Source organism: Chionomys nivalis, chromosome 25 (assembly GCF_950005125.1).
Source record: "Chionomys nivalis chromosome 25, mChiNiv1.1, whole genome shotgun sequence".
NCBI lineage: Eukaryota > Metazoa > Chordata > Mammalia > Rodentia > Cricetidae > Chionomys > Chionomys nivalis.
Window position 1 is genome coordinate 25,579,665 of NC_080110.1, and position 24,153 is coordinate 25,603,817.

Consider the following 24,153-nt stretch of genomic DNA (forward strand, 5'->3'; position numbering starts at 1 on the left):
AAATAGTTAAATGATTGTAATGCACCTTTTAATAGTTGGAACTCTCTGGATGATTATATATCACCAATACTGAAGTGGAAAGGCATGTACAATGTAGGGTCCAGCGGTGTGCCAACGCAAAGAAAATCTCTCTTTCCTCCTCTCTCTCCTTCCCTCCCTCCCTTTTTCTCTCTGTAGTGTCTCTCTCTCTCTCCCTTCCTTTCTTCCTCTGTGTAGTCAAGCCCTGGTGTGTGTGTGTTGGGGGAACTGGGGTGGATTTAAAAGACTAGGTTGAAAGAGCCACCATCTATCAATGGGGCTAAGTGAGGATCTACGTGTTGACTCAAGCCCAAGAGGAGAGTGACTTGGTAGAGAAACTTCCTGGTATTGGCACAGTGGAAGAGAGGGGGACCCTCTCACTCCCCATTTCTGCTCTTATTGATATCGAAGCAGCACCTTGCGTTCCAGGTGGACTGTCTGGAATCAGCATGGGAACAGATAAGGACCGTGACGGCTGCTAGTCCTGCACTAGTGTTTCCATTTTGGAGCTGTTTCATACAAGTAGGAGAAAGGCAATTTAGTGCTTTAAGCACAAGATAACAATACAATTAGAATGGGGGTTCGTTCTTCCCCAGACCTCCAAACCAGGGCAGGGGGCACCTTCAGTGGGTCCAACATGGTCTGTAGGGTTCGTGTTGACTGTGCTTATGGGTCACTTGTGAACAAACTCTATTTGTTTCACCAAAGCAACACAAACAAGAGCAGTGAGAAGAAGGAGCACACTAGCACAAACTACTCTCACACTGAGTGTGCTCTGGGCAAAGGGACCTTGTGACCAACATAGCCTAATCCAGTTGACACAATGCACTGTGAGCCAGGGGCTGAGAACCTGTCTAGATACATTCATTTCGGATGTGATGTCATCCTGGCAAATTAACCCTTGACCTTGTCACAAGGAGCACGTATTTATATATTTATAAGGCTGCAGAGAGTAGTTACTTTGTGAACCAGAAGCCAGGAGACACCTGGTGAACAGTAAATACCTAGCCGGTCAGAAACAAAATCTGAACACCTTTATCAGAGAGTCACCACCCAGTTCAAGCGAACAAAAGGTTCATGGTTTTCTCTTTCTCAAAGAGTTCACTTCTGTTTGTGATCTCTCAGCCAATAGGGGATTTTGGTTACAGCCCCTTATCCCTCTATCTACAGCCTGCCTTGCCGCTGTTCAAAGTTCCTATTGGGTACTGCCTTTATCTCCATTTCAATTTAGCCACGAGATCCCCATGCCCTGACAGCCCCCACTGGAGGCAGCTGGCTTCCCTCTGCTTGTTCCCTTCAGGTAAAGCTAGCTCAACAAAAGCAGAGCGATAGTGTCCTGTCATTAAGGAGTGGTTGGAAAGGCACCGGGGGCCCCTCCCCAGCCACAAAGGGGCCCTTGTGGGCTTGTTTATCTATAGGCTGCTGAAAACCTAGGAAGTTACTTTGTTTGACTAGAATAAAAAGCCTGGAATGATCTCGAGCCCAGATTTTCTTTCATTAGAAAGCAAGATCAAAGGACGGAGGTCTCATCCTCAGCTCTCACATCCTCTCCTCTCAAGTCACCGCAGTCAAAAGCATGAAGCAAACCGTATGTAATTATTAACTGATGGATTCCGTACGAAGATTTTTCGACTAGCGCCCGCCAGATTCTCTTACTTTGCTCATATATTTATCTCCCGCATCAGTCAAGACTAGAAAGCCGTGCTTTGTTTGACAGATGAGGACCTCCAGGAGAAGTACAATTAGAGAGGACATGACTCACACGTATATCGGAAATCCTGCAACGTATTGCAGCCGCTCATACGTCCTGATGAGAAGGTGATTCACTAACACAACAGTTGAGGCAGAGCCTTGCCAAGGTGCAATCGAGAACAATTACTTCTAACCCAAGTTCCCAAGCATCGAGCTGGCACGAATGTGCCTCATGGGAGGAATTACTTATTTGTTTATGTGGGTGCTGGCAGGGAAACACCTGATGGAAAGGTGTGTATTCAGAGCAAAAGACATCAGCACTCCTGCAGAGTGCATGGGTGTGTGTGCGTGTGTGCATGGGGGTGGGTATGTAATGGTGTGTGTCTCTGTGAGGTCTGTGTGTTGATGTATATGGGCACTGTGGGATTGTTTGTGATTATCTACGTGTGGGCAGTGGTGGGCAGCCCGTGGTTAGTGCAATAGCCTTGTTTCAGTACACATGGTAGGTCTTGATTAGATAATTTGAGGGTCCTTGACAGACGTGTAGAGTTCAAAACTCTCATCTTTATTTGACTCCGCAAAATTAGATTACAAAGAAGCCCTGACAGTTTAAAGATAAAACAAATAAAGGATGCCAAAGTATCAGATGGTCCTATCCAGTTTTCTAGGTGAAAAACTAAGCATCATTTCCAACTTGAATTTAGAAAAAAAATATTAATGGGACTGTAGAGAAGATTATGCAGGTAGATGTTTGATCCTGAGACACACATAGGAAACTTTTGATTGTGGGTATGACTAAGCATCTATCTGTAACCCTCCAACTCTAGGGCTTGGACCTCAAGCCCACACAAGTCATCAACTGGTGGATGAAACAAAGTGGTCCACGGGACATCTAAGTGTTCCTTCGCGAACTGAGATCTGTGTTTTGTAGTTACAATTGTACTTACAGGGATTGGAGACTTCGCAAGTTCTGCAGAGCTTCCGAGGGGACCTGTCTCAGCTGATTATTCTGCAGCATGCTGCCCATTGAAACAAATGAAGAGAGACATTAGAGAAAATCAACAAGAGACAACCCAAACACAGAAGCATCAGACACTGTTCCAGGTGCCTTAAAAACATCGGACGTCAATCAAAGTTTTAGGGAGGTTAAATTCACAAGGGAGTGCTAATAAGAAATAAATAAGGAGGGTTACTGATGTTTTTGAGTTAATCTTGCATCCTATCACGTTACTGAAGGTATTTATCAGTTGTAGGAGTTCCCTGGTAGAGTTTTTTGGGTCACCTATCATATCATATCATCTGCAAATAGTAAAGTTTGACTTCTTCCTTTCCAATTCCCTTGATCTCCTTTTGTTGTTTTATTGTTCTAGCTAGAACTTCGTGACCCACTGCCAGCACTCGGCTGAGCTCCTGGAGATCAGGTGAAGAGATGGAGGAGGGATCATATTAACAAGGCAGATCACGAGCATGATGGGGAAAACCACAGAGACAGCTGACTTGAGTTAGTGGGAGCCCATGGACAATGGGCCGACAGCTGGGGAACCTGCATGGAACTGAGCCTACATCCACTGAACGTGGGTGACAGTTAATGTAGCCTGATCTATTGTGGCGTGGGGGGCTGGCAGTCACTCCAGGACCCATCCCAGGTTCATGAACTGGATCTTTAAAACCCATTCCCTGTGATGGGCTACCTTGCTCAGCCTTGATACACGGGGGTGGGGGGCTTGGTCCTGCCTCAAGTTGATATGCCAGACCTTACTCCCTTTGTGAGGAGTGACTGGAGGATGAAAAAGGGAGATGTGGGGGGACAGGAGAAGGGGAGGGAGGGGGAACTGGGGTTCATATGTAAAATGAACAGTAATTTTCAAAATAAAAATATGAAGAAAAAAAATATATCCTAAAAACCCAATTACCAATTAAGTTTAGTTACCTTTGAATGAGAGAACAAGAGCAGGTTATCTTATGTTCCTAAGTAGTTAATTAGAAATTTCTGTTTTTGTTCGAGATATTTCGATGGGAGACAAAACAGCTAAAGGGTTTATACTAGAGAGTGCAACTAAAATTGAAAACTCGCACACGGCCGTTGATTTATTTTGCAAACCCTTCTTACTGAAGACTCGGAATATGAACAGAGTCGAACATGTCCCAAGTAGAGAGTGTAGACACATAAGTGCATTGTATTGTTTGCATAAGGGAACACAAAGAACATGGACTGCTTTTACTAGAGACAAGGTGTGATTTATATATATATAGTTTCTTTCCTGGGTATATTTAAAATAGTCATTATTTCATACAGCATCTTCAGGCTTCTCTAAGTATACAACTTTGCTTATACTCTCTTTTTCTTTCCCTTTGACTTTTTGGTTAGCAAGGCTAAGTAAGAACAGATAAGATGAAGCAGGGGGCAGAACAGCTCTGTCAATTTGTTGGAGTGACAACTAATGACCTAATTCTCAGATGTTCTTTCTGCTGAAGTGTCCTAGGTATAGACATTACGTCATCTACCAATGCTGGATTGTAGGTCAGCGTTGGACAGGGGAATGATGCCTCTCTGTACCTTTGCCTGTCACCTCACGGTTTTGGTTTGGTGGCAGGTGGGAAGAGGATGGCCTCTTTCCTTGACTGAAGGGCTTATACCAGAAAAATACCAGAAAAATACCAGAAAATGAATTTTGGTTGAGGATCGCTTCATGCAGCATTTCATTGGGTTAAGTATTTTGTGGTACAGAACCACACAGCCTATTTATCTTAGGATCAATGTGTTCAGGGACAATAATGTTAAATGTTAGAGGTAAGAGATCACAATGAGATTCCATATTTAAAACAGCACTAGCCAACAAACGCTGATGTCACCTTTGTTCTTTATCTTAGTTAACTGGATCATCAGTACTTTTCTCTCGTTTTACCATAATCTCTACCTATCCACCTTATGCAAATCATGACTCCAAATGAACATGACCTTTATACTATCTTTGTGGCCACTTTTGAACTTTATGAAACGTTTGAGAGTTTCTATGAGAATAGTGACAATATCTATGAGGATATTCTGCTCAGGGTTTTGCTGCTTGTGGTATGGCTTTCAACTTCATTGGATCAATATTTACCTAATAGTATCACAAAGGAGAACTATGGAAAAGTAACTGATAGTAAAATTATTTATGTCTTAATAAATTCATGATATTACATGTGACAATCTGTGGTAGTCTGAATGTAATTGGCCCCCATTAGCTCAGAGGAAGTGGCACTATTAGGAGGTGTGGCCTTATTGAAGTAGATGTGGCTTGGTTGGAGGAAGTGTGTCACTGTGGGGATGGGCTTTGAAGTCTACTATGCTGAAGCTACACCTAGTTAAATTCACTTTCTGTTGCCTGTGGATCAAGATACGGAACTCTTAGCTCCTTCTCCAGCACCATATCTGCCTGCACCGTCACCATATTCTTAGTTGCCATGTCCCACCATGTAGTGGTATTTCATTTTTATTTTAATAAATAAATCTTGCCTAAAGACCAGAATGCAAAACAACCACACTAGTCAGCCATACAGGCAAGGCAGTGGTGGCACACAACTTTAATCCCAGTAACCACACTAGTTAGCCACAGAGGCTGGGCAGTGGCGTTGCACACCTTTAATCCTAGCACTAGAGAGGAATATAAGGTGGGATGAGACAGGAACTCATTCTCTATCAGTCTGAAGATTTCATAGAGGTAAGAGCTCTCGGGCGGTGGTGGCGCACGCCTTTAATCCCAGCACTCGGGAGGCAGAGGCAGGCGGATCTCTGTGAATTTGAGACCAGCCTGGTCTACAGAGCTAGCTCCAGGACAGGCTCCAAAGCCCAGAGAAACCCTGTCTCGAAAAACCAAAAAAAAAAAAAAAAAAAAAAGAGCTCTCTAGTGGCTTGTCAGCTTTGCTTTTCTGATCTTCAGGGTGAACCTCTGGGTTTTTATTTTACATCTACGTTTGGGGTACAAATTCATAAAAAAGCAATTTGCCTATGGCTTTTTAGGCACCAGCACAGGCTGGAGCTGCATGTGGGGCTCCAGCCCCACCCAGCTAGGCTTTCTTTTCTTTCTTTTTTTTTTTTTTTTGATTTTTCGAGACAAGGTTTCTCCGTAGCTTTTTGCTTCCAGTCCTGGAACTAGCTCTTATAGACCAGGCTGGCCTTGAAATCACAGAGATCCGCCTGCCTCTGCCTCCCGAGTGCTGGGATTAAAGGCGTGCGCCACCACCGCCCGGCCCAGCTAGGTTTTCTTTTCTTTTTTCCCCCAAGCCTCCAAGAAAGTTTGGGATTTTCCTGTTGTAGCCTCTCTGCATCAGTCTTTAACTGCCACCCAAATTTCAGAAGTACTTGGCCTTTAAATGACTCAGGACTCACTGGCCCTAGACTGCCTGCCTTCAGGCAGTGCCCCTGCCATAGGTGCTTTTCCTAAACAAAGTCCTGTGCATTTCGTACAGTTTTCTTCTCTCTCTCTCTCTCTCTCTCTCTCTCTCTCTCTCTCTCTCTCTCTCTCTCCATTATGAGTTGTAGGGTCTTCCTGAACCCCCTTCTCAGACTGCTGCCAAACTAGGTAGCTGCCTTGAAATCCAGTCAGGCTTTTATTGTTCTACACAGCAGCAATCAGCCTCACATCTCCATCAATATCAGCAGTAGAGGTGGTAAGACAATTGGGAATTCTTAAAGGGGGGAATTAGTTAAAAGAGAGAGTTTTTCCCACATTAAAAAATGGGAAACACTATTACGTAGGAGGGATTTGTGTCTCTGTATGATAATACACTGAACAGTTTGAAAATGGAATGATTAAATGAGAGGATATCTAATTTAGATGGGATTTATGTAACTTCAATTGTAAACATTATCAGTTATCATTTTTTTGTTGTATCACTAAAAAAAATGGTTAATCTGAGTGCTAAGATACAGGCCTTAGAAAAACTTAGTAAAACAGATCACAGAGACATTCACATCCAGGCAGAGGAATTTAATGGAGAACCAATTTCAGCATTGTGTTATAAGAACAGAGAGGAACAGCCTAAGGTTTTCAAATAACCAACCTTAATATGTCCAGTAACATTACAGCATTTGCCAAATGATAGAGTAAGAGCTGAATGGACTCCTGTGCCAATGTTAGATGTAAGGAGATTCAAGGAAGCAATAGTCTCATATGGCATGCATTCAACTTTTGTAAAGCAAATGTTAAACTCGCAGTCAGTTTGTAATAGAATTATCCCTAACAACTGGATAGATTTGGTTAAAGCTGTTTTAAAGCCTGATTCACAATTACAGTGGGGTACCTGGTTCAAAGAAGAGGCTAAGACTACTGGACTAGAGAGTAAAGCTAGAGGCATGGAAATTCTCCAAGATCAAATTCTTGGAAAGGAAAATTATGTTACTGTAGAAAGGCAGTCTCTGTATGATGGTCACATCCTGACTTTATGTTGCGCAGCCGTTTTGAATGCTTGGAACAGAACTGAAGAAGTAGGAAAGAAGACTGAATCATTTACTAAAGTCATACAGGGCCCAAAAAGCCTTCACAGATTTCTTATAAAGATTGACATCAGTAGTAAACAGAATAATATCAAGTTCAGAAGCTAGGTGAATAACAATTGAATATCTGGCTTTTGATAATTAGGCTGTTAAAGGCAAAGTCAGCACCACTGTAGGAATGGGTTCAAGATACCATTAATATTGAAGCTCATGAACATGATGATGCATGGATAGAAGAGGTGATTTCCAGAGGTTTGAGGAAAAATCAAAATGTCAAATGTTATAATCGTGGCAAACAAGGCAAAAAAGGGACTGCGGACAGGGCACTCCTAGAAACAATATTTTTTCTAAGAATAATCCATTCAGAATTTTTCTCTCTTCGGGATTATGCCAAAGGTGTGGCAAAGATAGGCATTTGACTAATGAATGTAGGCCAACAAGGAATATTCAAGGTAACCTTTTGCTGCTGGTAAACTCTTGAGGACCCTCTGCTTCTGTTTTGTTTGTTTATTTGTTTGTTTTGTTTGTGCAGGAAAGTCTTTTTCATAGGAAGCTAGGGCTGAACCCCAGACTGGACTGTATGTTCCTCAGACTTTAGAGTGGTACAGTTGATCATATCTCTAAATATACTTTGTCCAAGAAGCAGAGGTGATATGCTAGTCTATCTTGATCTCACAGTTAACATGTCACTTGATTATAAAATCCTCAAGTTCATGACCCATATTCATTGATTTAGAAGTAGTTCCTAACACTAATTTATTTAATGACTCTTTGGACATCACAAGCATCAAGCTTTGTTGAATCCTTGACTTAGAAGACAGGAAACATTGGTTAGTTAGGAATAGATGAAAAGAGACTCTTAATGACAAATATGTAATTCAGTCATTTTTTTTTCCTGGTAGAAAAAAGTCTCAGAGATAGCCTATAACCTCAGCTCATTTCTGTTGCTATAATATGACAAGAAAGCCTGAGGATGGGAACTTTATGAAGCAAATAGGTATATTTAGTTTACAGTTTTAGAGGTTCAAAGTCCAAGATCACGCAGCATCATCTATTCAGATTCTAGTGAGGGCCACAAGAATGGTGACATTGCAATGGAAGGAACAGGCAGAATAGCAATATGTCCCATTAGGAAGCTGATGGGATCCAGGGGCCAAGAATGCTTCGGAAACAAACTTGAACATCTCTGAACTATAGCTTAAGACTCATTTAAAAAGTCAGCTAAGGTCAGTGCTATCTAGGGCAGGCAAAACGAGGCACAGAGCATGTGCAAAACCATTCTGGGCACATGAAATGTGTTTGCAGGCAGAAACCCATATCAGACAGAGACACCTCTTTTGCTGAGTGCTCCATAATTATTCGATAAGTTAACTTGAAACAGTTGGTTCCCATCATGCAAAATTAAGAAAACATTGATGTCTAGAGAGTCTGGGTTTTCTCTGCATCATGGATCAGAACCATCTTTCCACAAATGTTTACTGAGAATATACTGTGAGTAGTCAGGTACTTTTCAAAGGACTGAAATATGCCAATGACCAAGACTTAGTTTGTCTTTGATTTGCTGGACATGGAGTGCATTATGGGAAACACTCAACGGGAATATAGTGTAATTAGAATTATACAATGATAAAATCAGAAAATGTAAATAGTGTGGTGGAAAAAAAACGTACAAAACTTGAGTAGTTCAAACTTAATTACAAATTTAGGAATTTGAAATTAAATTTCCATATAATTATAATAAGTCATATATACTTCACATCATATAATTTGTCTTCATACTAGATACTTGTACTTCAAATAAACACGATGGTTTGAGATACATTTGTACACACACATATACACACTTTATCTCATATACTCAATATACAGTTTGCTGAGTGAATTGAAGAGGTTGATTATAGTATATTTTTTATTATTTTAAATTTTATTTATTTTTAATTAATCCTATGTGAATGTGTGCTTGTCAATATGTTTAAGTCTACAGGTGACTGTGGAGGCAAGAAGGGGCGATGGGTCCCTAGCAGCTGGAGTTACAGGTGGTTATGAGCTGCCATGTGGGTGCTGAAGTTAAATTCTGGGTTCTCTTTAAGAGCAGCTAGTGCTCTTAACTACTGGATCATCTCTCTTGGCTCTACAATACAATTTATTTAACAGCATTCAAATGTTTTCAATATATAACTCGACATGGGAAATCATTTTAGTCATCTTATTTAAACTTGAATCTCATGATGCATTTTGAATGGTTCAAATATCTTGCTGGGTACGCTGAAATATAAGTTAACTGTACCTGGTGCTGATGCATATAAGTTAGCATTAGGGTTGGCAATATCAACTAAAATATTTCTGCTAATAGCATAAATGTCCCAAATAGAAGGCAAGCTAAACCAGTCATCTAAGAAGACCAAACAAGGGTTCTGCTATAGAATTTAAATTTTTATTCATTTATTTATTTTAAATCCTCTAATCCCTTTCCCCGATCCCCTAGAATTTAATTTTTAATAAAATATTAAATATAATTAAACTTTTTAAAACCTATATGTATCTTAGGCTACTGAAATGCAGCTTTCATTAGGCATAAATAAATGAAATGCTTTCTTTGGAGTTAATTTTTATCTAAATGGACAAAAAATAAAATAAAATCAAGATATTGTTTTGTACATAAAATTTAGAATGGTTTGCAATTTTTAGTATTTTCTCTACTTAGATGTTCCAAGCCAGAACACACAGGAATGAAATTTGGTGGTGGGTGCTAGAAGAAGAAGGTGTTTGTGCTGGTTAGTTTTATGTCAACCAAGAGGAGGGAATTTCAATTAAGAAAATTCCTCCACAAGATCAGGTTGCAAACAAGCTTGTAGGTAATTTCCTTAATCAGTGATTGATGTGGGAGGGCTTAGCTAACTGTGGGTGGTGCCACCTCTGGGATGGTGGTCCTGGGTGCTAGAAGAAAGCAGACTGAGCAAGCCGTGAAGAGCAAGCCAGTAAGCAGCACCCTTCCATAGTCTCAATATCCTGCCTCCAGGTTCCTGCCCTGCTTGAATTTCTGCTTTGGCTTCTCTCAGTTTACTGTAATTCAGGATATGAAAGACAAACCCTTTCCTCCCCAAGTTGCTTTTGGTCATTGTGGTTTAGTACAGCAATAGTAACCCTAAGACAGTTTTCAGTAGAACTGAATTTTATGACAACAGATATGGAAGTTGGACAATGGATGCTAAAAAAACATTTATTTTTTTAAAAAAAATAACTCAATTAAATCTTCTCCTTCTCCTCCACTCTCTCCCCTGTGTAGAATCCAGAGCTTATGGTATAGCTGGCCAATGTGCCACTGAGTGATGTGGGAGTCCCCTCTGAGTGCTGTGATTATCACTAATGGATAAAGAAACTGCCCTAGCCTAAGTTCTGTTGATAGGGCAGAACTTAGGTAGGCAGTGAGGGAGAGGGGGAGAGGAACTGGATTGAATGCTGGGAGGAAGAAGGCAGAGTGAGGGACCACCATGAATCTGCCACCAGAGATAGACACGCTGAAACTTTGCTGGTAGGTCACAACCTTGTGGTGACACGCAGATTAATGGAGATGGGTTAAATTAAGATATAAGAGTTAGCCAACAAAAAGCTAGAGCTAATGGCCAAGCAGTGTTTTAATTAATACAGTTTTTGTGTGATTATTTCAGTTCTGGGCGGCAGGAACGAACAAGCGGCTCCTTGTAACAATTGAGCTACATCTCTAACCCAACATTTTGTAAAGAACAGCTGTCCACTTTGCTAGGCTGTATACCAGGTTTCGTATACCTACTCATATACACAAACTTAGTATGTTAGAGTCCTTACCAGTGTATCGTAAGGAAACACAATCTAAAGCAAGTTTGAAGCTGTGATCTCATTATGCTGGCGTTACAGTGAATTATTCACTCAGTGACCAAAATCTTTAGCGACAGGCTCCCCAACTGCATGATATAGGGGGAAAACATTCTTGCAAGTGCAAATAGGTAAGTGGGTTATTTAGAGGCAAACAACTTTAGATACGATGTTAGAGAAGGAGAGAGGAATTGTCACACACAGGTTATAGCCAAATATAACATAGTTTTACGATGCCAGTGAAGCAGAGAGGGACTTAAATGAGTCACCTTGAAGATCCGAATTGCACATGATATTTGCAAATTAATCAACAGTCATTTGGCATGAAAATCAGACTTGATTTACTTACAGAACTTTAAGACTGTGAAGGCCTGCGAATGCTCCCTTGGGAATGTGTGTCAAAGCATTTCCAGCGAGACGCCTGTGGATTTCAGTGGAGAGGGGAGAGAGGGAGAGAGAGAAAAAGAATCAGCATAACTTTCTCCAAGTGGAATTCGATTCACTGTTGAAACATGCAATGAAACTATGTTCACATCACATGAGCAACTTTAAGGAACCTTGTTGTCTTATATGTTGCAAACACTTTAAATTTCCAAAAAAGATGTTGGCAGAAGAGGTGCTTAAGAAAAAAAATGAAATAAATTACTTTATAATAAATTATTTACTAGATTCTACTACATATGTATCTATTCCTGTGCTTTAACTTTTTAAATAAAAACTACCACCACATAATAATTTGAAACAAACTTGTGAAGTCAAAATGTGACAAAAGTTTTACCACTATCATTATAAAATGAAATCATCACATAAGAATATTTTCAATGTAATTAAATGAGAATATACCCATTAGTGTAAAATAAGAATGTATATTATCACAGCCACCTTTCCTGTAAGCCACAAGAAAAGATAGAGAAGCTTAATTTAACATACCCTGATTGATTAATACCTTAAATGGAAGCACAGAACTTAGGCTTGAACATGTTAACATAAATGACTTTGTGGCAACTTTTGACATCCTTTCCTAGTAACATTTGAAACATTGTGTCTTTACAATATTTTTTATATGTGAATAGGTTAACGAGGTATGGAGCCCCAGCATTTGGTTCTGTACTAATTAGCGGCCACATCAAAACCGTAGCCTGAGATGTACAGTGGTGCTATCTATCAAGCAGAAGAACCTAGAACAAGAGTGAGTCGAGGACCACAGAATCTCCTGAGGACTTCATCACATCCTGGGGCCAGAACACCTCTAAGCTAAGACAGACTCATCCTTCATTGATGAAGATGGAGGTTAGGGGCAAGGGTAGAGTTGGTTCACCTGGCTAGAACCCTTTTCCTGAAGGGTCTGATGGTCTCAAATACATCCTCTTGATATTGTGTTCATAGGGAGACAATTCAGTCACGGAGAGCTAATGACCTGACTGAAATAAGCCAGTCACCATACAACTTTAAATATGCATCCACTTGCTAGTCCATACTGCTGACATTAGGCCATACATATTTAAATAAATAATGCAATTATCTTGTGAATAGAATAAATAGTATTAGGATTACAAGTATCTATAGGACCTGAGTTCAGTACCCAGCACCCATGTGGAGTGCGGATAGCTGCAGGAGACAGACACACTCTCCTGGTCTCCTCTGGTACTTACACCTCTCTCTCTCTCTCTCTCTCTCTCTCTCTCTCTCTCTCTCTCTCACACACACACACACACACACTCACTCACACTCACATACACACCCCAAAACAAAACAAAACAAAACAAAACACATTTGAAGCCAGGTGTGATGGTTCAGGCATGAATGTTAGTATTTTGGAGACAGAGGCAGGAGGATCTCAAGTTTCCTCCCAGGATGGACTAAACAAGATCCTGTCCCAAATCCCAAACCAACAAAAGCAGCAATAATAACACCAACACAGAAATAATAACACTAACAAGAAAGCAATAAGTATTTGTCCAATTGAAGTCACATATACTACGTTATTTGTAATCCTGATTTTAAGAAGGAATTTAATAGCACAAGGGATTTGGACTTTCTCAGAAGAGCTGTGCCTATCACTCTCATGTATGTACTAATGTGCTCTAAAGTGTTAAGTCAGTAAATATCCCTATTCTTCTGCATTTCACTAACAACATGAAATGTTCAGATAAGATGTCATCTCGGGTCCCTTCCAGGCCCATGACTCCACTCTTTTGTCTTGTGGTGACTTGCGCCTGTTCTTTCTTCCCTTGACAGATGCAATCTGTAAGATTTAGATAGCTCGCATTCTGTACTCTCTCCATGTTTGTCATGGTCTGAGAAAGTGCTTTTCAAACAGTAAATACATTTAGGATCTCTTTCTGACATTAATAATTAAAATGCAAAACAAAAAAATGCCAAAAACCCCACAATGGTTTGGATGAATGCTGTTTTGTACTAAATATGTTTCCGGAAAAGTTTTAAGGGAAAAAATATTTCTTTCTAAATATATACAGTGAAAAAAAATGAGATCCACTAACCTAACCATAGCAGGAATTCAGAAAATATGTGTTAATCATATGTAATTCAGCTTAATATTTGACCAAGGTGATTCCAGAGGGTTTAAAAATTTTCCTATAAAATTGTTTTATGAGAAACTTTGTGATCCTCCTCTGCCTCATCCTCAATTCATCCCCTCACTGCTCTCAGTTGCTCTGTGTTACTGATGGTCTTTCTGTGCTCAGCTCTGGCTGTATTAGTGGCCATGACACGCTCTTGTCAGTGTTCACACCTGGAAGACATGAGCCTTCAGCCCCTCCCACAAACTCCTTTACACTGAAGCCGAACCAGACCTCGTGGCTAGCCCTCATATTTATTTGGCTTCATCCAGAATCATCTCTTTCTGCTCCCATCCTGTCTCTCAAAGAAACCTAATTTCTGAGATTTTTAATTTCTCAACTTTGAACTCCTTTAGTAGTAGTTTGTGTCTGGATTCTGGGTTATAAAATCTGCTTCGTGCTTGTCGCATAATACATAAACCTGGAGCTTACCTTTGTGTCTATTCTAGTGTCCTCAGATAGTGTTGTGGGCATAGAGAGGTGCCCACATGGCATTTAACTATTCAGTTAGAGTAAAATCAATAACTGTCCCCAGGTATTCATCCCTCCTCCTTTCCAAGGCAATTTCCCTTACATGGAGTTTAGAGTGTAAACTCTAAACGTGAACACTCACCTAGTCTCACATTTGTAGCCTTGTTTGCATCTTCCCGTGCTTACATGACTACGTCAGACTATATGAAAATGCTATATGTAGCTTTTCTGTCACCTCCTAAAAGGATGTTGCTTGTTTCCAACGTCCTCTATTTCCCCTTTCCTGCAGCGGAGGCTGTTGAAACGGCATCGCTGATGCGGATGTGAAGAACATTCCATGAAAGGTGAAATGGGAAGGACGGAAAGGAGAGAAGCGGACTAGGGAGAGGGTTCAGTAGGTAAAGTGCTTGACACAAGGGTGTGAGGACCTAAGTTTAATCTCCAGGGGTGACTTAAAGCCAGGTGCAATAGTGCACACTTGGAATGCCAGAAGCTGGGAGACAGAGTCTAGAGTATCCCTGAAGTGTGATTAATCAGCAAATAATAAGGAGACCTCCATCTCAAACAAGATGACATCAGAGATTGTTCCCACCTTCCACGTGTAAGCAGTAGTATGTGAATGTGCATACATTCTCTCTCTCTCTCTCTCTCTCTCTCTCTCTCTCTCTCTCTCTCTCTCTCAGATTCTCTCTCTCTCAGATTCTCTCTCTCTCAGATTCTCTCTCTCTCTCTCTCTCTCTCTCTCTCTCTCTCTCTCTCTCACACACACACACACACACACGCACACTCAAAAGCACCCTTTCCCCCCAAAGAGGGAAGTGACCTGGTCCCTGGATGCCTTTGTGTCTTTGTGAATCCAAACTGTCCCACAGCCTTGCGGTCTCTCTTGGATGAGTAACCAGATCAGTATGGACCTGGGTTATCTTCTGCAAACAAGCGGATGACTGAAGGCTTATTTAGCTGGCAAGGAAGTATCACACCTGCCTGAGTGTGGGCCTCAGGGAATCATGTTTACAAAGCTGTTCCAATCGTCAACACGCACTGTCTTTGCTTTCTCTCCCTTTCATCTCTGCACTGTTAACTTGCGGTTGGCACACCTGAGCTAGCACAGTGCCGTGGGCTTCTGTGCTCCTAACAGTCATCCGGAGTTGGGAAAAGAACACGCACTTTATTATCTCCTTCAGAGCAGCTTCTTGCCGAGGGCTTGTCCGGTCTGGGGAATTGCTTTGGTGATGCAATAGTGAACACGAGACTCAGAAGGGTCCAAACTCACCAAGTTTACATTCTAATGTGAAAAGTAGCCATTGGGACCAATAACCAGCAGTATAACATGAAAGTTCTCGGAGGAAAGAAAAACAACAGTAAAGAGATAGAACTGAAGGTTGTGGTTGTGCAGGGTGCTTATTTTAGATACAATGGCACAGGGAGGCTTTCTCTTACGAGGGCGTTTCAACCGAGCTCTGAGCCATACTTGAAGTGGAGATTAGGATGGTCTATACCTGCTGTGGTCTAGATTCTTCTAAAAGATGAGTCTGGAGAATGGTCAATGAAGAGAATGCCACGGAGTGGGGCCAGGAGCTGCCCAGGGCTTTGGAGGACCTCATATGGTTGGCCTGAGTCAAAGAGTGGTGTGAACAAGCCTGTATTTGGAATGGATCCTTCTGATGGGACTATCTTAAAGGGCCAGGAGTGAAAGCACAGGGGCAATTAGGCTATTCCGACCATATGTAGTGGTGTAGTGGATAATGGAGCAAGAGTGGAGGAGGCAGGACTTGGTGTAGAAGGAAAAAACTCTAAACTGTTACCATGAATCCATCAGTAGAGTCAAGGTGTAATGTATGTGGTTAAAACAGGAAAAGCAACATTGTGTAGCAATGAGGTTACTATGCACTGCCCACCTGACCTCGATTAGTGACCCAGAGTACTGTGTATAACTCTGAGGAAGAGTATGCAGATACGGAATGAGTTGTATATAGCACTAAGGAGTTTACTGAATCAAGGTGCCCAGAGCTGGTTGGCCACTACCGATGACTTCATGGACCGGACTGAACTGATCAACAATTGTCCCTTCAGGCAGAATGCACCTCTCTCTATTCACAGCCATAGTCAGTACAGTTTTCAGTTTTGTGTTTACTAATTCCAGTGCTATAGTATTGTTAGGTAGGCTGATGACTTTTGAGACATTGACTTTGGAAATGAAAAAGAAAATGTAAAGCGCAGTCTTCTAGCCTAGCCACAAACCCTTTAATCAACAGTGGTGACCTGCCTGCACAATATGCTTGTGCAATAGTGGCACAAAAGTTGTGGGTGTAACTAACCATTATCTGGTTGTACATTCCTAGCACCATTCAGGCAGCCAAGAACCTGATACAGCATAGCCCATGAACCTAAGGGAAAAGCAAATACTATCATTCTGCTAAGGGAACACAATGATAAAACGACTCCCAATGGCATTCTGCTATAGCCAGAGGTCAGAATCTCACTCATCCAACATCAGAGAAGTTTCCTCCTGTTGTAGATGGGAACGAACACAAAGACCCACAACTGGACCATGTGCAGAGAGTGAGAGCCCTGGAACAACACGCAGTCCCAGAGGAGATGTCTTCATCAAACCTCTTCCCTCGGGTCTCAGGGACCATGAGGAAGAGGAGGTGGAAAGACTGCATTAGGCAGAGGGGACGGAGGAGACACCAAAGAAAGCAGGTCTTCTAAACCCAGCAGAATGGGGCTACATATGAACTCAGACACTGAGGCAGCAGGCACAGGGCCTGTGCAGCTCCAAGTCAGACGGGGTCCCGGAACTGAGAAGAGAGCCAAACGTGAATCTCCATTCCTCTAACCCAGAATCTATCTCCAATTGACAACTGCTGGTAAAGAAAACATTTTCTTCCACAGAGTCTCACTAGGTACACAATCCACACTTAAGGTGCCCTATACCCAGTTTTAGATGGCCAGCACAAAATGAACTCAGTGGCATTTTTGGAGATGTTTTTGTCTCGTAACGTTTTGTTTGGGAATTTTTTTAACTTTACTTGTTTTTTGCTTATCTATTATGGCTTTCAATTTTGTGTTTTTATGTTCTCTCTCTCCATGCTTCTGTTTCTTGGTGCTTTAATTTTTTTGTCTGTTTGCTTCATTTTATTTTTTTGCCTCTTTTTTTGCGGGGGGGGAGAGAGAGAGAGAGAAAGAGAGAGAGAGAGGAGAGCATTTGGGTGGGTGGGGTAGTTGGGTGGAGATGAGGTAGGGGAAACTGTGATCAGATTATAATATATAAAAAAATAAAAAGTTATATTTCAGTCAGCTTCATTTATCAGGGTAAATACTTTTTATTTGTGTTTCCTGAAACATCACATATTTTTTTTCTTCTCCTCTGTATAGAGATTTCAGATGCTTCTAAGTCTGTATCAGGGTAAATACTTTTTATTTGTGTTTCCTGAAACATCACATATTTTTTTTCTTCTCCTCTGTATAGAGATTTCAGATGCTTCTAAGTCTGTAATGGGTACTAATCTGTGATCAACTGACCTGTGTTTTCAGGGCAGTCTGCCTTACAACAAAAGAATTTATGATGCGCCACCAGCTGTTTTCTGGACTAGCTTGAAGGTGGGTCTGTCCTTTTGACAAAAAAGAAATTAGCAATTTAAGGGAATAAGTCTTTTATTGTTCTTTATCGTATATGTATGTGTGTGGGGGGCATAATTTCAGTAACTTTAAAACTTTTTAAAAAAACTTTAAAAACTTTAAATACCTCTAAACTATAGGGGGAAAAAAACCCTCAGACTGTGTGTACAGTCTATGAATAGTGAAAGTCATATGCAACGCAAATCTTTCCTTCCCTGTGATGACTGGACTGGATTCCAATCCTAGAGACCCACAAGCCATTTGACTGAAAGTTGGTCTTTAAAACTCTGTCTCTGGGATTAGGATTTTATGGGAAAAAAAATCTCTTTCTTAATTCCTGCTTAGATTCTAAAATAACACAGAACTTAAAGAGAAATTTTTTCTTATCTTTTAATATGATATAAAAATGATCTCAAACTGGGTGGTGGTGGCCCATACCTTTAATCCCAGCACTTGGGAGGCAGAGGCAGGAGGATCTCTGGGAGTTCGAGGTCAGCCTGGTCTACAGAGTGAGTTCTAGTACAGGCTCCAAAGCTACACAGAGAAACCCTGTCTCGAAAATCAAAACAAACAAACAAACCCCCAAATTATCCCAAATGACACTGCACCATGTGTAAATGTACCATTATATCATTGTTTTCTTTACTTAACTTCCACAGAAAGATAAAAAGAACATTAAATTGCAAAAGACCATTATTGGTTCCCTACTCTTCTGCCAAATACAGATGATTTGCTATTGTAACAGCAACCTGAAACATCTTTGAGAATGTATAAGTATTTTTGTAACTTGAAAATTTAAAGTAACAGAGATCTTTGTAATAGGGGATGTTTTTATTTTGAGGTTTGATTTCTTTCCTGCCCTGCACACTGGCCTCACGAGACAGGGACAGTTGTGAATACTGCACAGGCTGAGATCTGAGGGTGGACGGGACATCTGACTCTGCTCTCTGCGTGGTCCCTCTGGAAATGTCTGTGCTGGGAACCACTGCTAGGGCCGGGCCACTGAACCACACACAGTGTTTCGAGAGCTAAGCGAGGAAGGTGGCTGGCTGGCTCTTACATGAACTTCTGACTTCTGGGTTACTCAGCTTCTTTTCCCTCCTTCCCTTCTTGGTTGTCCTTCCTCTCACTAACTTGCTGTGAAAACACTTTTCTTTGAGAATCACTCACTTCTTTGGCTTCCCTTCCTTCATTAAGGGGAAAGGGCGAGGAAAAGAAAACAGGGTTCTTCCAGGGTTAAGTATTTCCCACCCTGAATGTCTGGACGACTCGCAACAACCTCCAGTTGTCTGCCACCGTTTTCTTCTTTAGGATTTTTCTATGCTGATTTTATTTTTATTCTTCTGGGTTGTAACTTATCTGAATAATCACTGTCAAAGTATCATTTAGGTGTGAAGTTTCTACCGATGCTTCTGGGTGCATCTTTGGTCACATTTGCTGCTCGGTCATATTACTTATAAAGATGACAAAACAGTCTCAGTCGATTCTCTTGCCAGTAAAGAATAAAACGTCTTTCCAAGTATGCCTTAATCAATCATGATGCCTAAAAGCTGTGATAGCCACTCCATCACTTCTCCAACTCAGAGAGCTAAGCACATTCAATTGGTCAAAACCAGCCAAACGGCTCTCAAAACCAGCCCTAAAGGTCTAAGGACCATGTATTCACAAAATGTGGACTTACTTTCATTATTAAGAAGGATAAAGAATGTTCGTATTTCTGGGTTCAAGGGCAAAAAGAACTGTTGAAGGCTAATGAGACCTCTGGACTGGATAGCTGAAACTCTCCCAGGGTGACTTTAATGCACAGGACTGTGGTTTCTCAACCACAGACTCATGAAGTTCAGTTTCAACTCCTCTGTGAAATCTGCCTTAACCACTTCGGTCCGCAGATAGGTTCTACACAGCACTGCCTGGAAAGCTTCATCTTCTGCCCTTTGATGTGTAGTTGATCTGATTAGATGGCCGACTCTTAAGGTCAAGAATCTTATTGCCCACACAGAACCGGGAACTCAAAGGTATTTATTATTAACAACCAACCAATCAAGATAACTGATAACTGGCAATAGCTACCTCATATCTGGCACAATGATTCCAAGATAGTTAGCTATTATGTAGCTAGATTAGAAACAATAGAAGGATATTCCCTTTGTATTACAAATAACATTGAAATTCAAAAATCATGAATCCTTCCAGTAAGCTGCATACAATGCATTGTGAACATATACTATCATTTTTTTTTACTAAGCAATTCACAAAGGGTAGGCATTTATGAAGCAATTTAATTGTTATAATTAGACAAAAGACACCATTTATCTTCCTTTACAGATGGTAAACTGAGCCGAAGAGAAGTTTAGATAATGCCAGTGCTGGGCAAAAGAACATAGGGCAGAAGAAAGCTGGCCGGAAATGTGGTTGTGGATTTTTCTGGTTCTGAACATATTACTGCACTGAGAAGGCAGTAGGGGGAGGTGGCATTTAAATACGTGCTAGTTGGGGCTTACCACAGTGAGCCCTAAGTTAAGCAGTATACTCATTACCTGGGAATTTCCTATATACACGTTCTTGATTTTCTCCTCCTATTCACCATCTACCTGAAGGCCTTCTGTGATGGAGCCCAGAGTGTATGATGAACTCTGGGTAATTCTGATGTCACTAGAAATCCTGACCTATACAGTAGAAGTCTTCAAACTTGCCGGACATCAGAATCACCGCAAGAGTGTATTGTAGACAATTTCCTGAGCTGAGTCTCGAGAGTTTCTGATTTACTGGCTGGGGAGGGCACATGATTTTGCATTTCCCAAAGCACAAAGGATAAATTTAGATGAGGAGTACATTGTAAGATGACTCAGATGCTGCTATCCAGGGAGCACATACTGAGAACCATATGGAGAACCTGTCAATCAAAAAACACCACCACAAAAATCTGGCCAAGTAATTTGGGTGATAACTGTACACATAGGAACTATTCTTGAACTCTCCTGCCCCCCTATTTTATTGGTGTCCTAATGAGTCTCTCTGCTTCCATAATTCTTCAGTCCAGTTTCCACACAGAAATCAGATACATCTTTTAAAATAAAAATAATATTGTTTCACTAGCTACATGCGTGTATCTCCCCACGGCTTCACACTGCTCATACTGAATCCACATATGGCCTGACGGGTCCTGCAGGATCTGGCCTTTGCTTTTCTCCCATATCTCATTGTTGCTCTCTGTCCTGCTTCCACAAACACGTTGCACCCTTTGACTTATCAGGGTCTCGGCTGTCACTGCTCTGTAATTTCAAATTCTCTATCTCAGCTGTAGGATCAACTCTCCCCAATGTCTGATATTAGTTTGGATGCCACCTTTATGTTTTAAATTTACTTACTTATTTTTAAAATTAAATTATAATTATATTGTTTCGCTCATTCCCTTTTCTCTTTCCAGTCCCTCTCAAATTTCCCCATCTCTCTCTCAGATTGTTTTTCTTTGTTATTATTTTGTATATAGTCACAGAGATATATAAATACCCTTTTGAGTTCATTTGGCGTTGCTTGTAGGTCTATGATTTCAGGGATTACCACTTGGTATTAGATGATGATTAAGGGGTTTGTCCCTGTTGATGATTCTCCTGGTCTCAGAATTCTTTAGCTGCCTAGCGTGTTTTCTCTAGCAGGGCCTTACGAGATCTCCCTTTCTGTGTATTTTTTATTTTCTGAATGTGAGTGTTTTGCCTGTATGTATATAAGTGTACCATGTGTATGCAGAACCCATGGAGGCCAGAAGAGGGTGCCAGATCCCCTGGAACTCTGGAGTTACAGGTGGATGTGAACCTTCATGTGGGTGCTGGCAACCAAACCAAGTCCCCTGCAAGAGCAGCCTGTGCTTTTGATGGCTGGAACATTTGCCTGTTCTAGAGGTTGCCTCCTTACAGAGACTTTCTTTACCACCCCTTGTTACTTTTTATCTAAATTATGTATGTGGTCTTTACTGTCCTTGACACAATTTGGGAGGTATCAGCTTCCCTGATCAATTTAAATTCCTCAAGGGTATAGACTTGAATAGCTCATAACAAGTCTAATGTCTCCTTCTGTGGCTCCCAGTAGCCATCTCCCTCTCCCCAATACACACATACTCCACATGTTGAGTGGTGGATGCAAAAACACTAAGAAAAAAAATGAAAACTGGGCGGTGGTGGTGCACACCTTTAATCCCAGCACTCGGGAGGCAGAGGTAGGTGGAGTTCTCTGAGTTCAAGGCTAGCCTGGTCTACAAGAGCTAGTTCCAGGACAGCTAGGACTATTACACAGATATACCCTGTCTCGAAAATACAAAAACAAAAGCAAAAAAAGAGAGAAAAGAACAAAAAAAGAAATAAAAAAGAAAAGAAACAATAAAATTAAGTAGAGAAATTTGGACATCTGTATATATCATGGGAGTTGAGGGAGGATAAAGGAATGTTACAGCAATACGGAAGAAAAGGCAGAGGGAAAACTTTTTAGATAGTGTTCTAATTGCCAATAAATGTAAAATATCTAATTATATATATCCAGCTACATGGGTTTAGGTTCTAGGTGTGAGATTTAAAAACAATTGTCAGCTCTATGTGCACAAGGGACTGGGATAAGACTGAAGAACGTGATGATGAGCATGGTGGCGTTTTCACTTGGCAAGCAAAACTTTGCGGGTATTATAGTTTACTATGGTTCTTCCTTTAAAAAAAAGAAATCTCAAAAGACAGGCAGGACAGTTCTCACCATTTTCAGTAATGAGGTGAGCGAGTAAAAATAGCAAGCGTGGATCACACTTCAGAATTCTTGGTGGTATTGCTCATTCCAAATTTCATCTGTAATAATAGATATCTACTATTTATGTAGAGATCTTCAAAGCCAACCATAATACAAGCAAATGGTTCCAAGGAACAATGGTTACTTAAAAGCAGACCTCCCCAGAGCCGCTCATGTTTCTCTGCGAGTCGACTGTTGGATTCCAATAGCACTAAAAGCTGGGAAGATTTTAAGATGCAAGTTGGAAATAAAGACTTAACTCCAGAATATTTCAAATGGAAACAACTGCCCGGTATAATCAGAATTCCAATCTAAGTTTACTCTAATGTGTGGACGCCAGCGACAGACACCATCTGCCATTAGCTCCTGAGGTCTGAGCCCTGCTTGGAGAGCCAAATGCAGCAGAATCTTTTGTTTGCCCACAAAGGAAGAACATGAAGTCCTCAGCAGGACAGAGGGAGCAGAGCTGGAGGAAGGCAGGCGTGTTGGTGCCAAATGCAGCGAAGTCCTCAGGCTCTTAGAATTCGGTGGCTATTAAAGCAGGAAACAGCTAAAGCCCTTTCTCCACTGATCCCAGGTGCCCGGGTTTCCTGCAAAATCGGGCCCATGAAACAAGAAAGGGCTAAAATGATGTTTGCATTCATGACAACTCAAAATGCAAGCTGTCGATTGCCCGAATCCTTTCAACATCATGTCATCTGGTTTCCAGGAACGTCCTGGAAGATGGGTAGAGTGGTTTCAGCACTGGCATCGAAGGCACAGCCAGGTCAGGGTGTCCTGGGCTTCTGTATGTAGGCACTGTGCACCTCTCTCCAGGAAACAGACTCCGTACATTCAGGAAAAGGCTCTTTTTTTCCTCCTACTCTTCAGTGCTAGCATAGCGCTCTGAGTGAATGACTGGCCCCGTGTGTACCAAGTCGCTAGCATAAATCAACAAACAAAGGGCTGGATGTGCCAATGCGAGTGGCATCTTCAATGCCCCTGCATGTCAAGAATGAGAGAGAGGGATACCATTTCCCATGTTAGCGTGTTTTTTTTTTTTTTTTCTTTCTGAAATGTTTGCCTCAGGGAAATACTTTACCTAGAGGTACACTTAAAAAAAATTTAACACCACAAGTAAGTATCTCTACGTTGTCAACTTTGGCAGCTTTATTAAGCTTCAGTGATGGATGAGGGGCAAAGCCCAGCTGTCTGCATAGCGAACTGTCTATAACTCTTAAGTGACGTCAACTAGGGAAGCGATGTGCTGGGTAGTTAGAGTAAAGGGGAAGGATGTTGACGTGGCTTCAATAGCAGTGATTTTTAAAAACGTTTGTGATGGGATTTTCTTATTGATGCTATCTACAGCAATCTGTTTGGCTACAGAGAGACAACACTGAGCTAAGTAAGCTGGCTGGGAGACTGCTGTCTCATCAGTGATATCTTTGCTGTCCTAAAACTACGTACATACTGACTTCATAACACCCGTGTCAGCCTGCATAGATGGCAGTTTATTAACACGGTGTTTAGGATGTATTTTAACATATAATGGGATTAGTAAAAGTTCTGGGCCTGTCGGACCATGTCAGACTTTACTCTTCCAGACTGTGACGGTGCCTTTCTCAGAGGCAATGCACAGGGAATTAACCGGAACCCCTAGCTCCTGGATCTACAGTTCTTGCCTTTTCGTGCATT

General features: G+C 41.3%; 1 protein-coding gene across 1 annotated transcript in view; it reads right to left on the reverse strand.

Moving 5' to 3' along the window:
• The window catches only part of Lgr5 (leucine rich repeat containing G protein-coupled receptor 5), a 127,505-nt gene that overhangs the window by 38,248 nt on the left and 65,104 nt on the right, over nt 1–24,153 (reverse strand). The window contains exons 3-4 of the mRNA XM_057757861.1: nt 11,391–11,462; nt 2,658–2,729 (exon numbers count right to left, since the gene is read on the reverse strand). Of these exons, the coding sequence (XP_057613844.1) occupies nt 2,658–2,729; nt 11,391–11,462 (144 nt within the window). The remainder of the gene's footprint in view (nt 1–2,657; nt 2,730–11,390; nt 11,463–24,153) is intronic.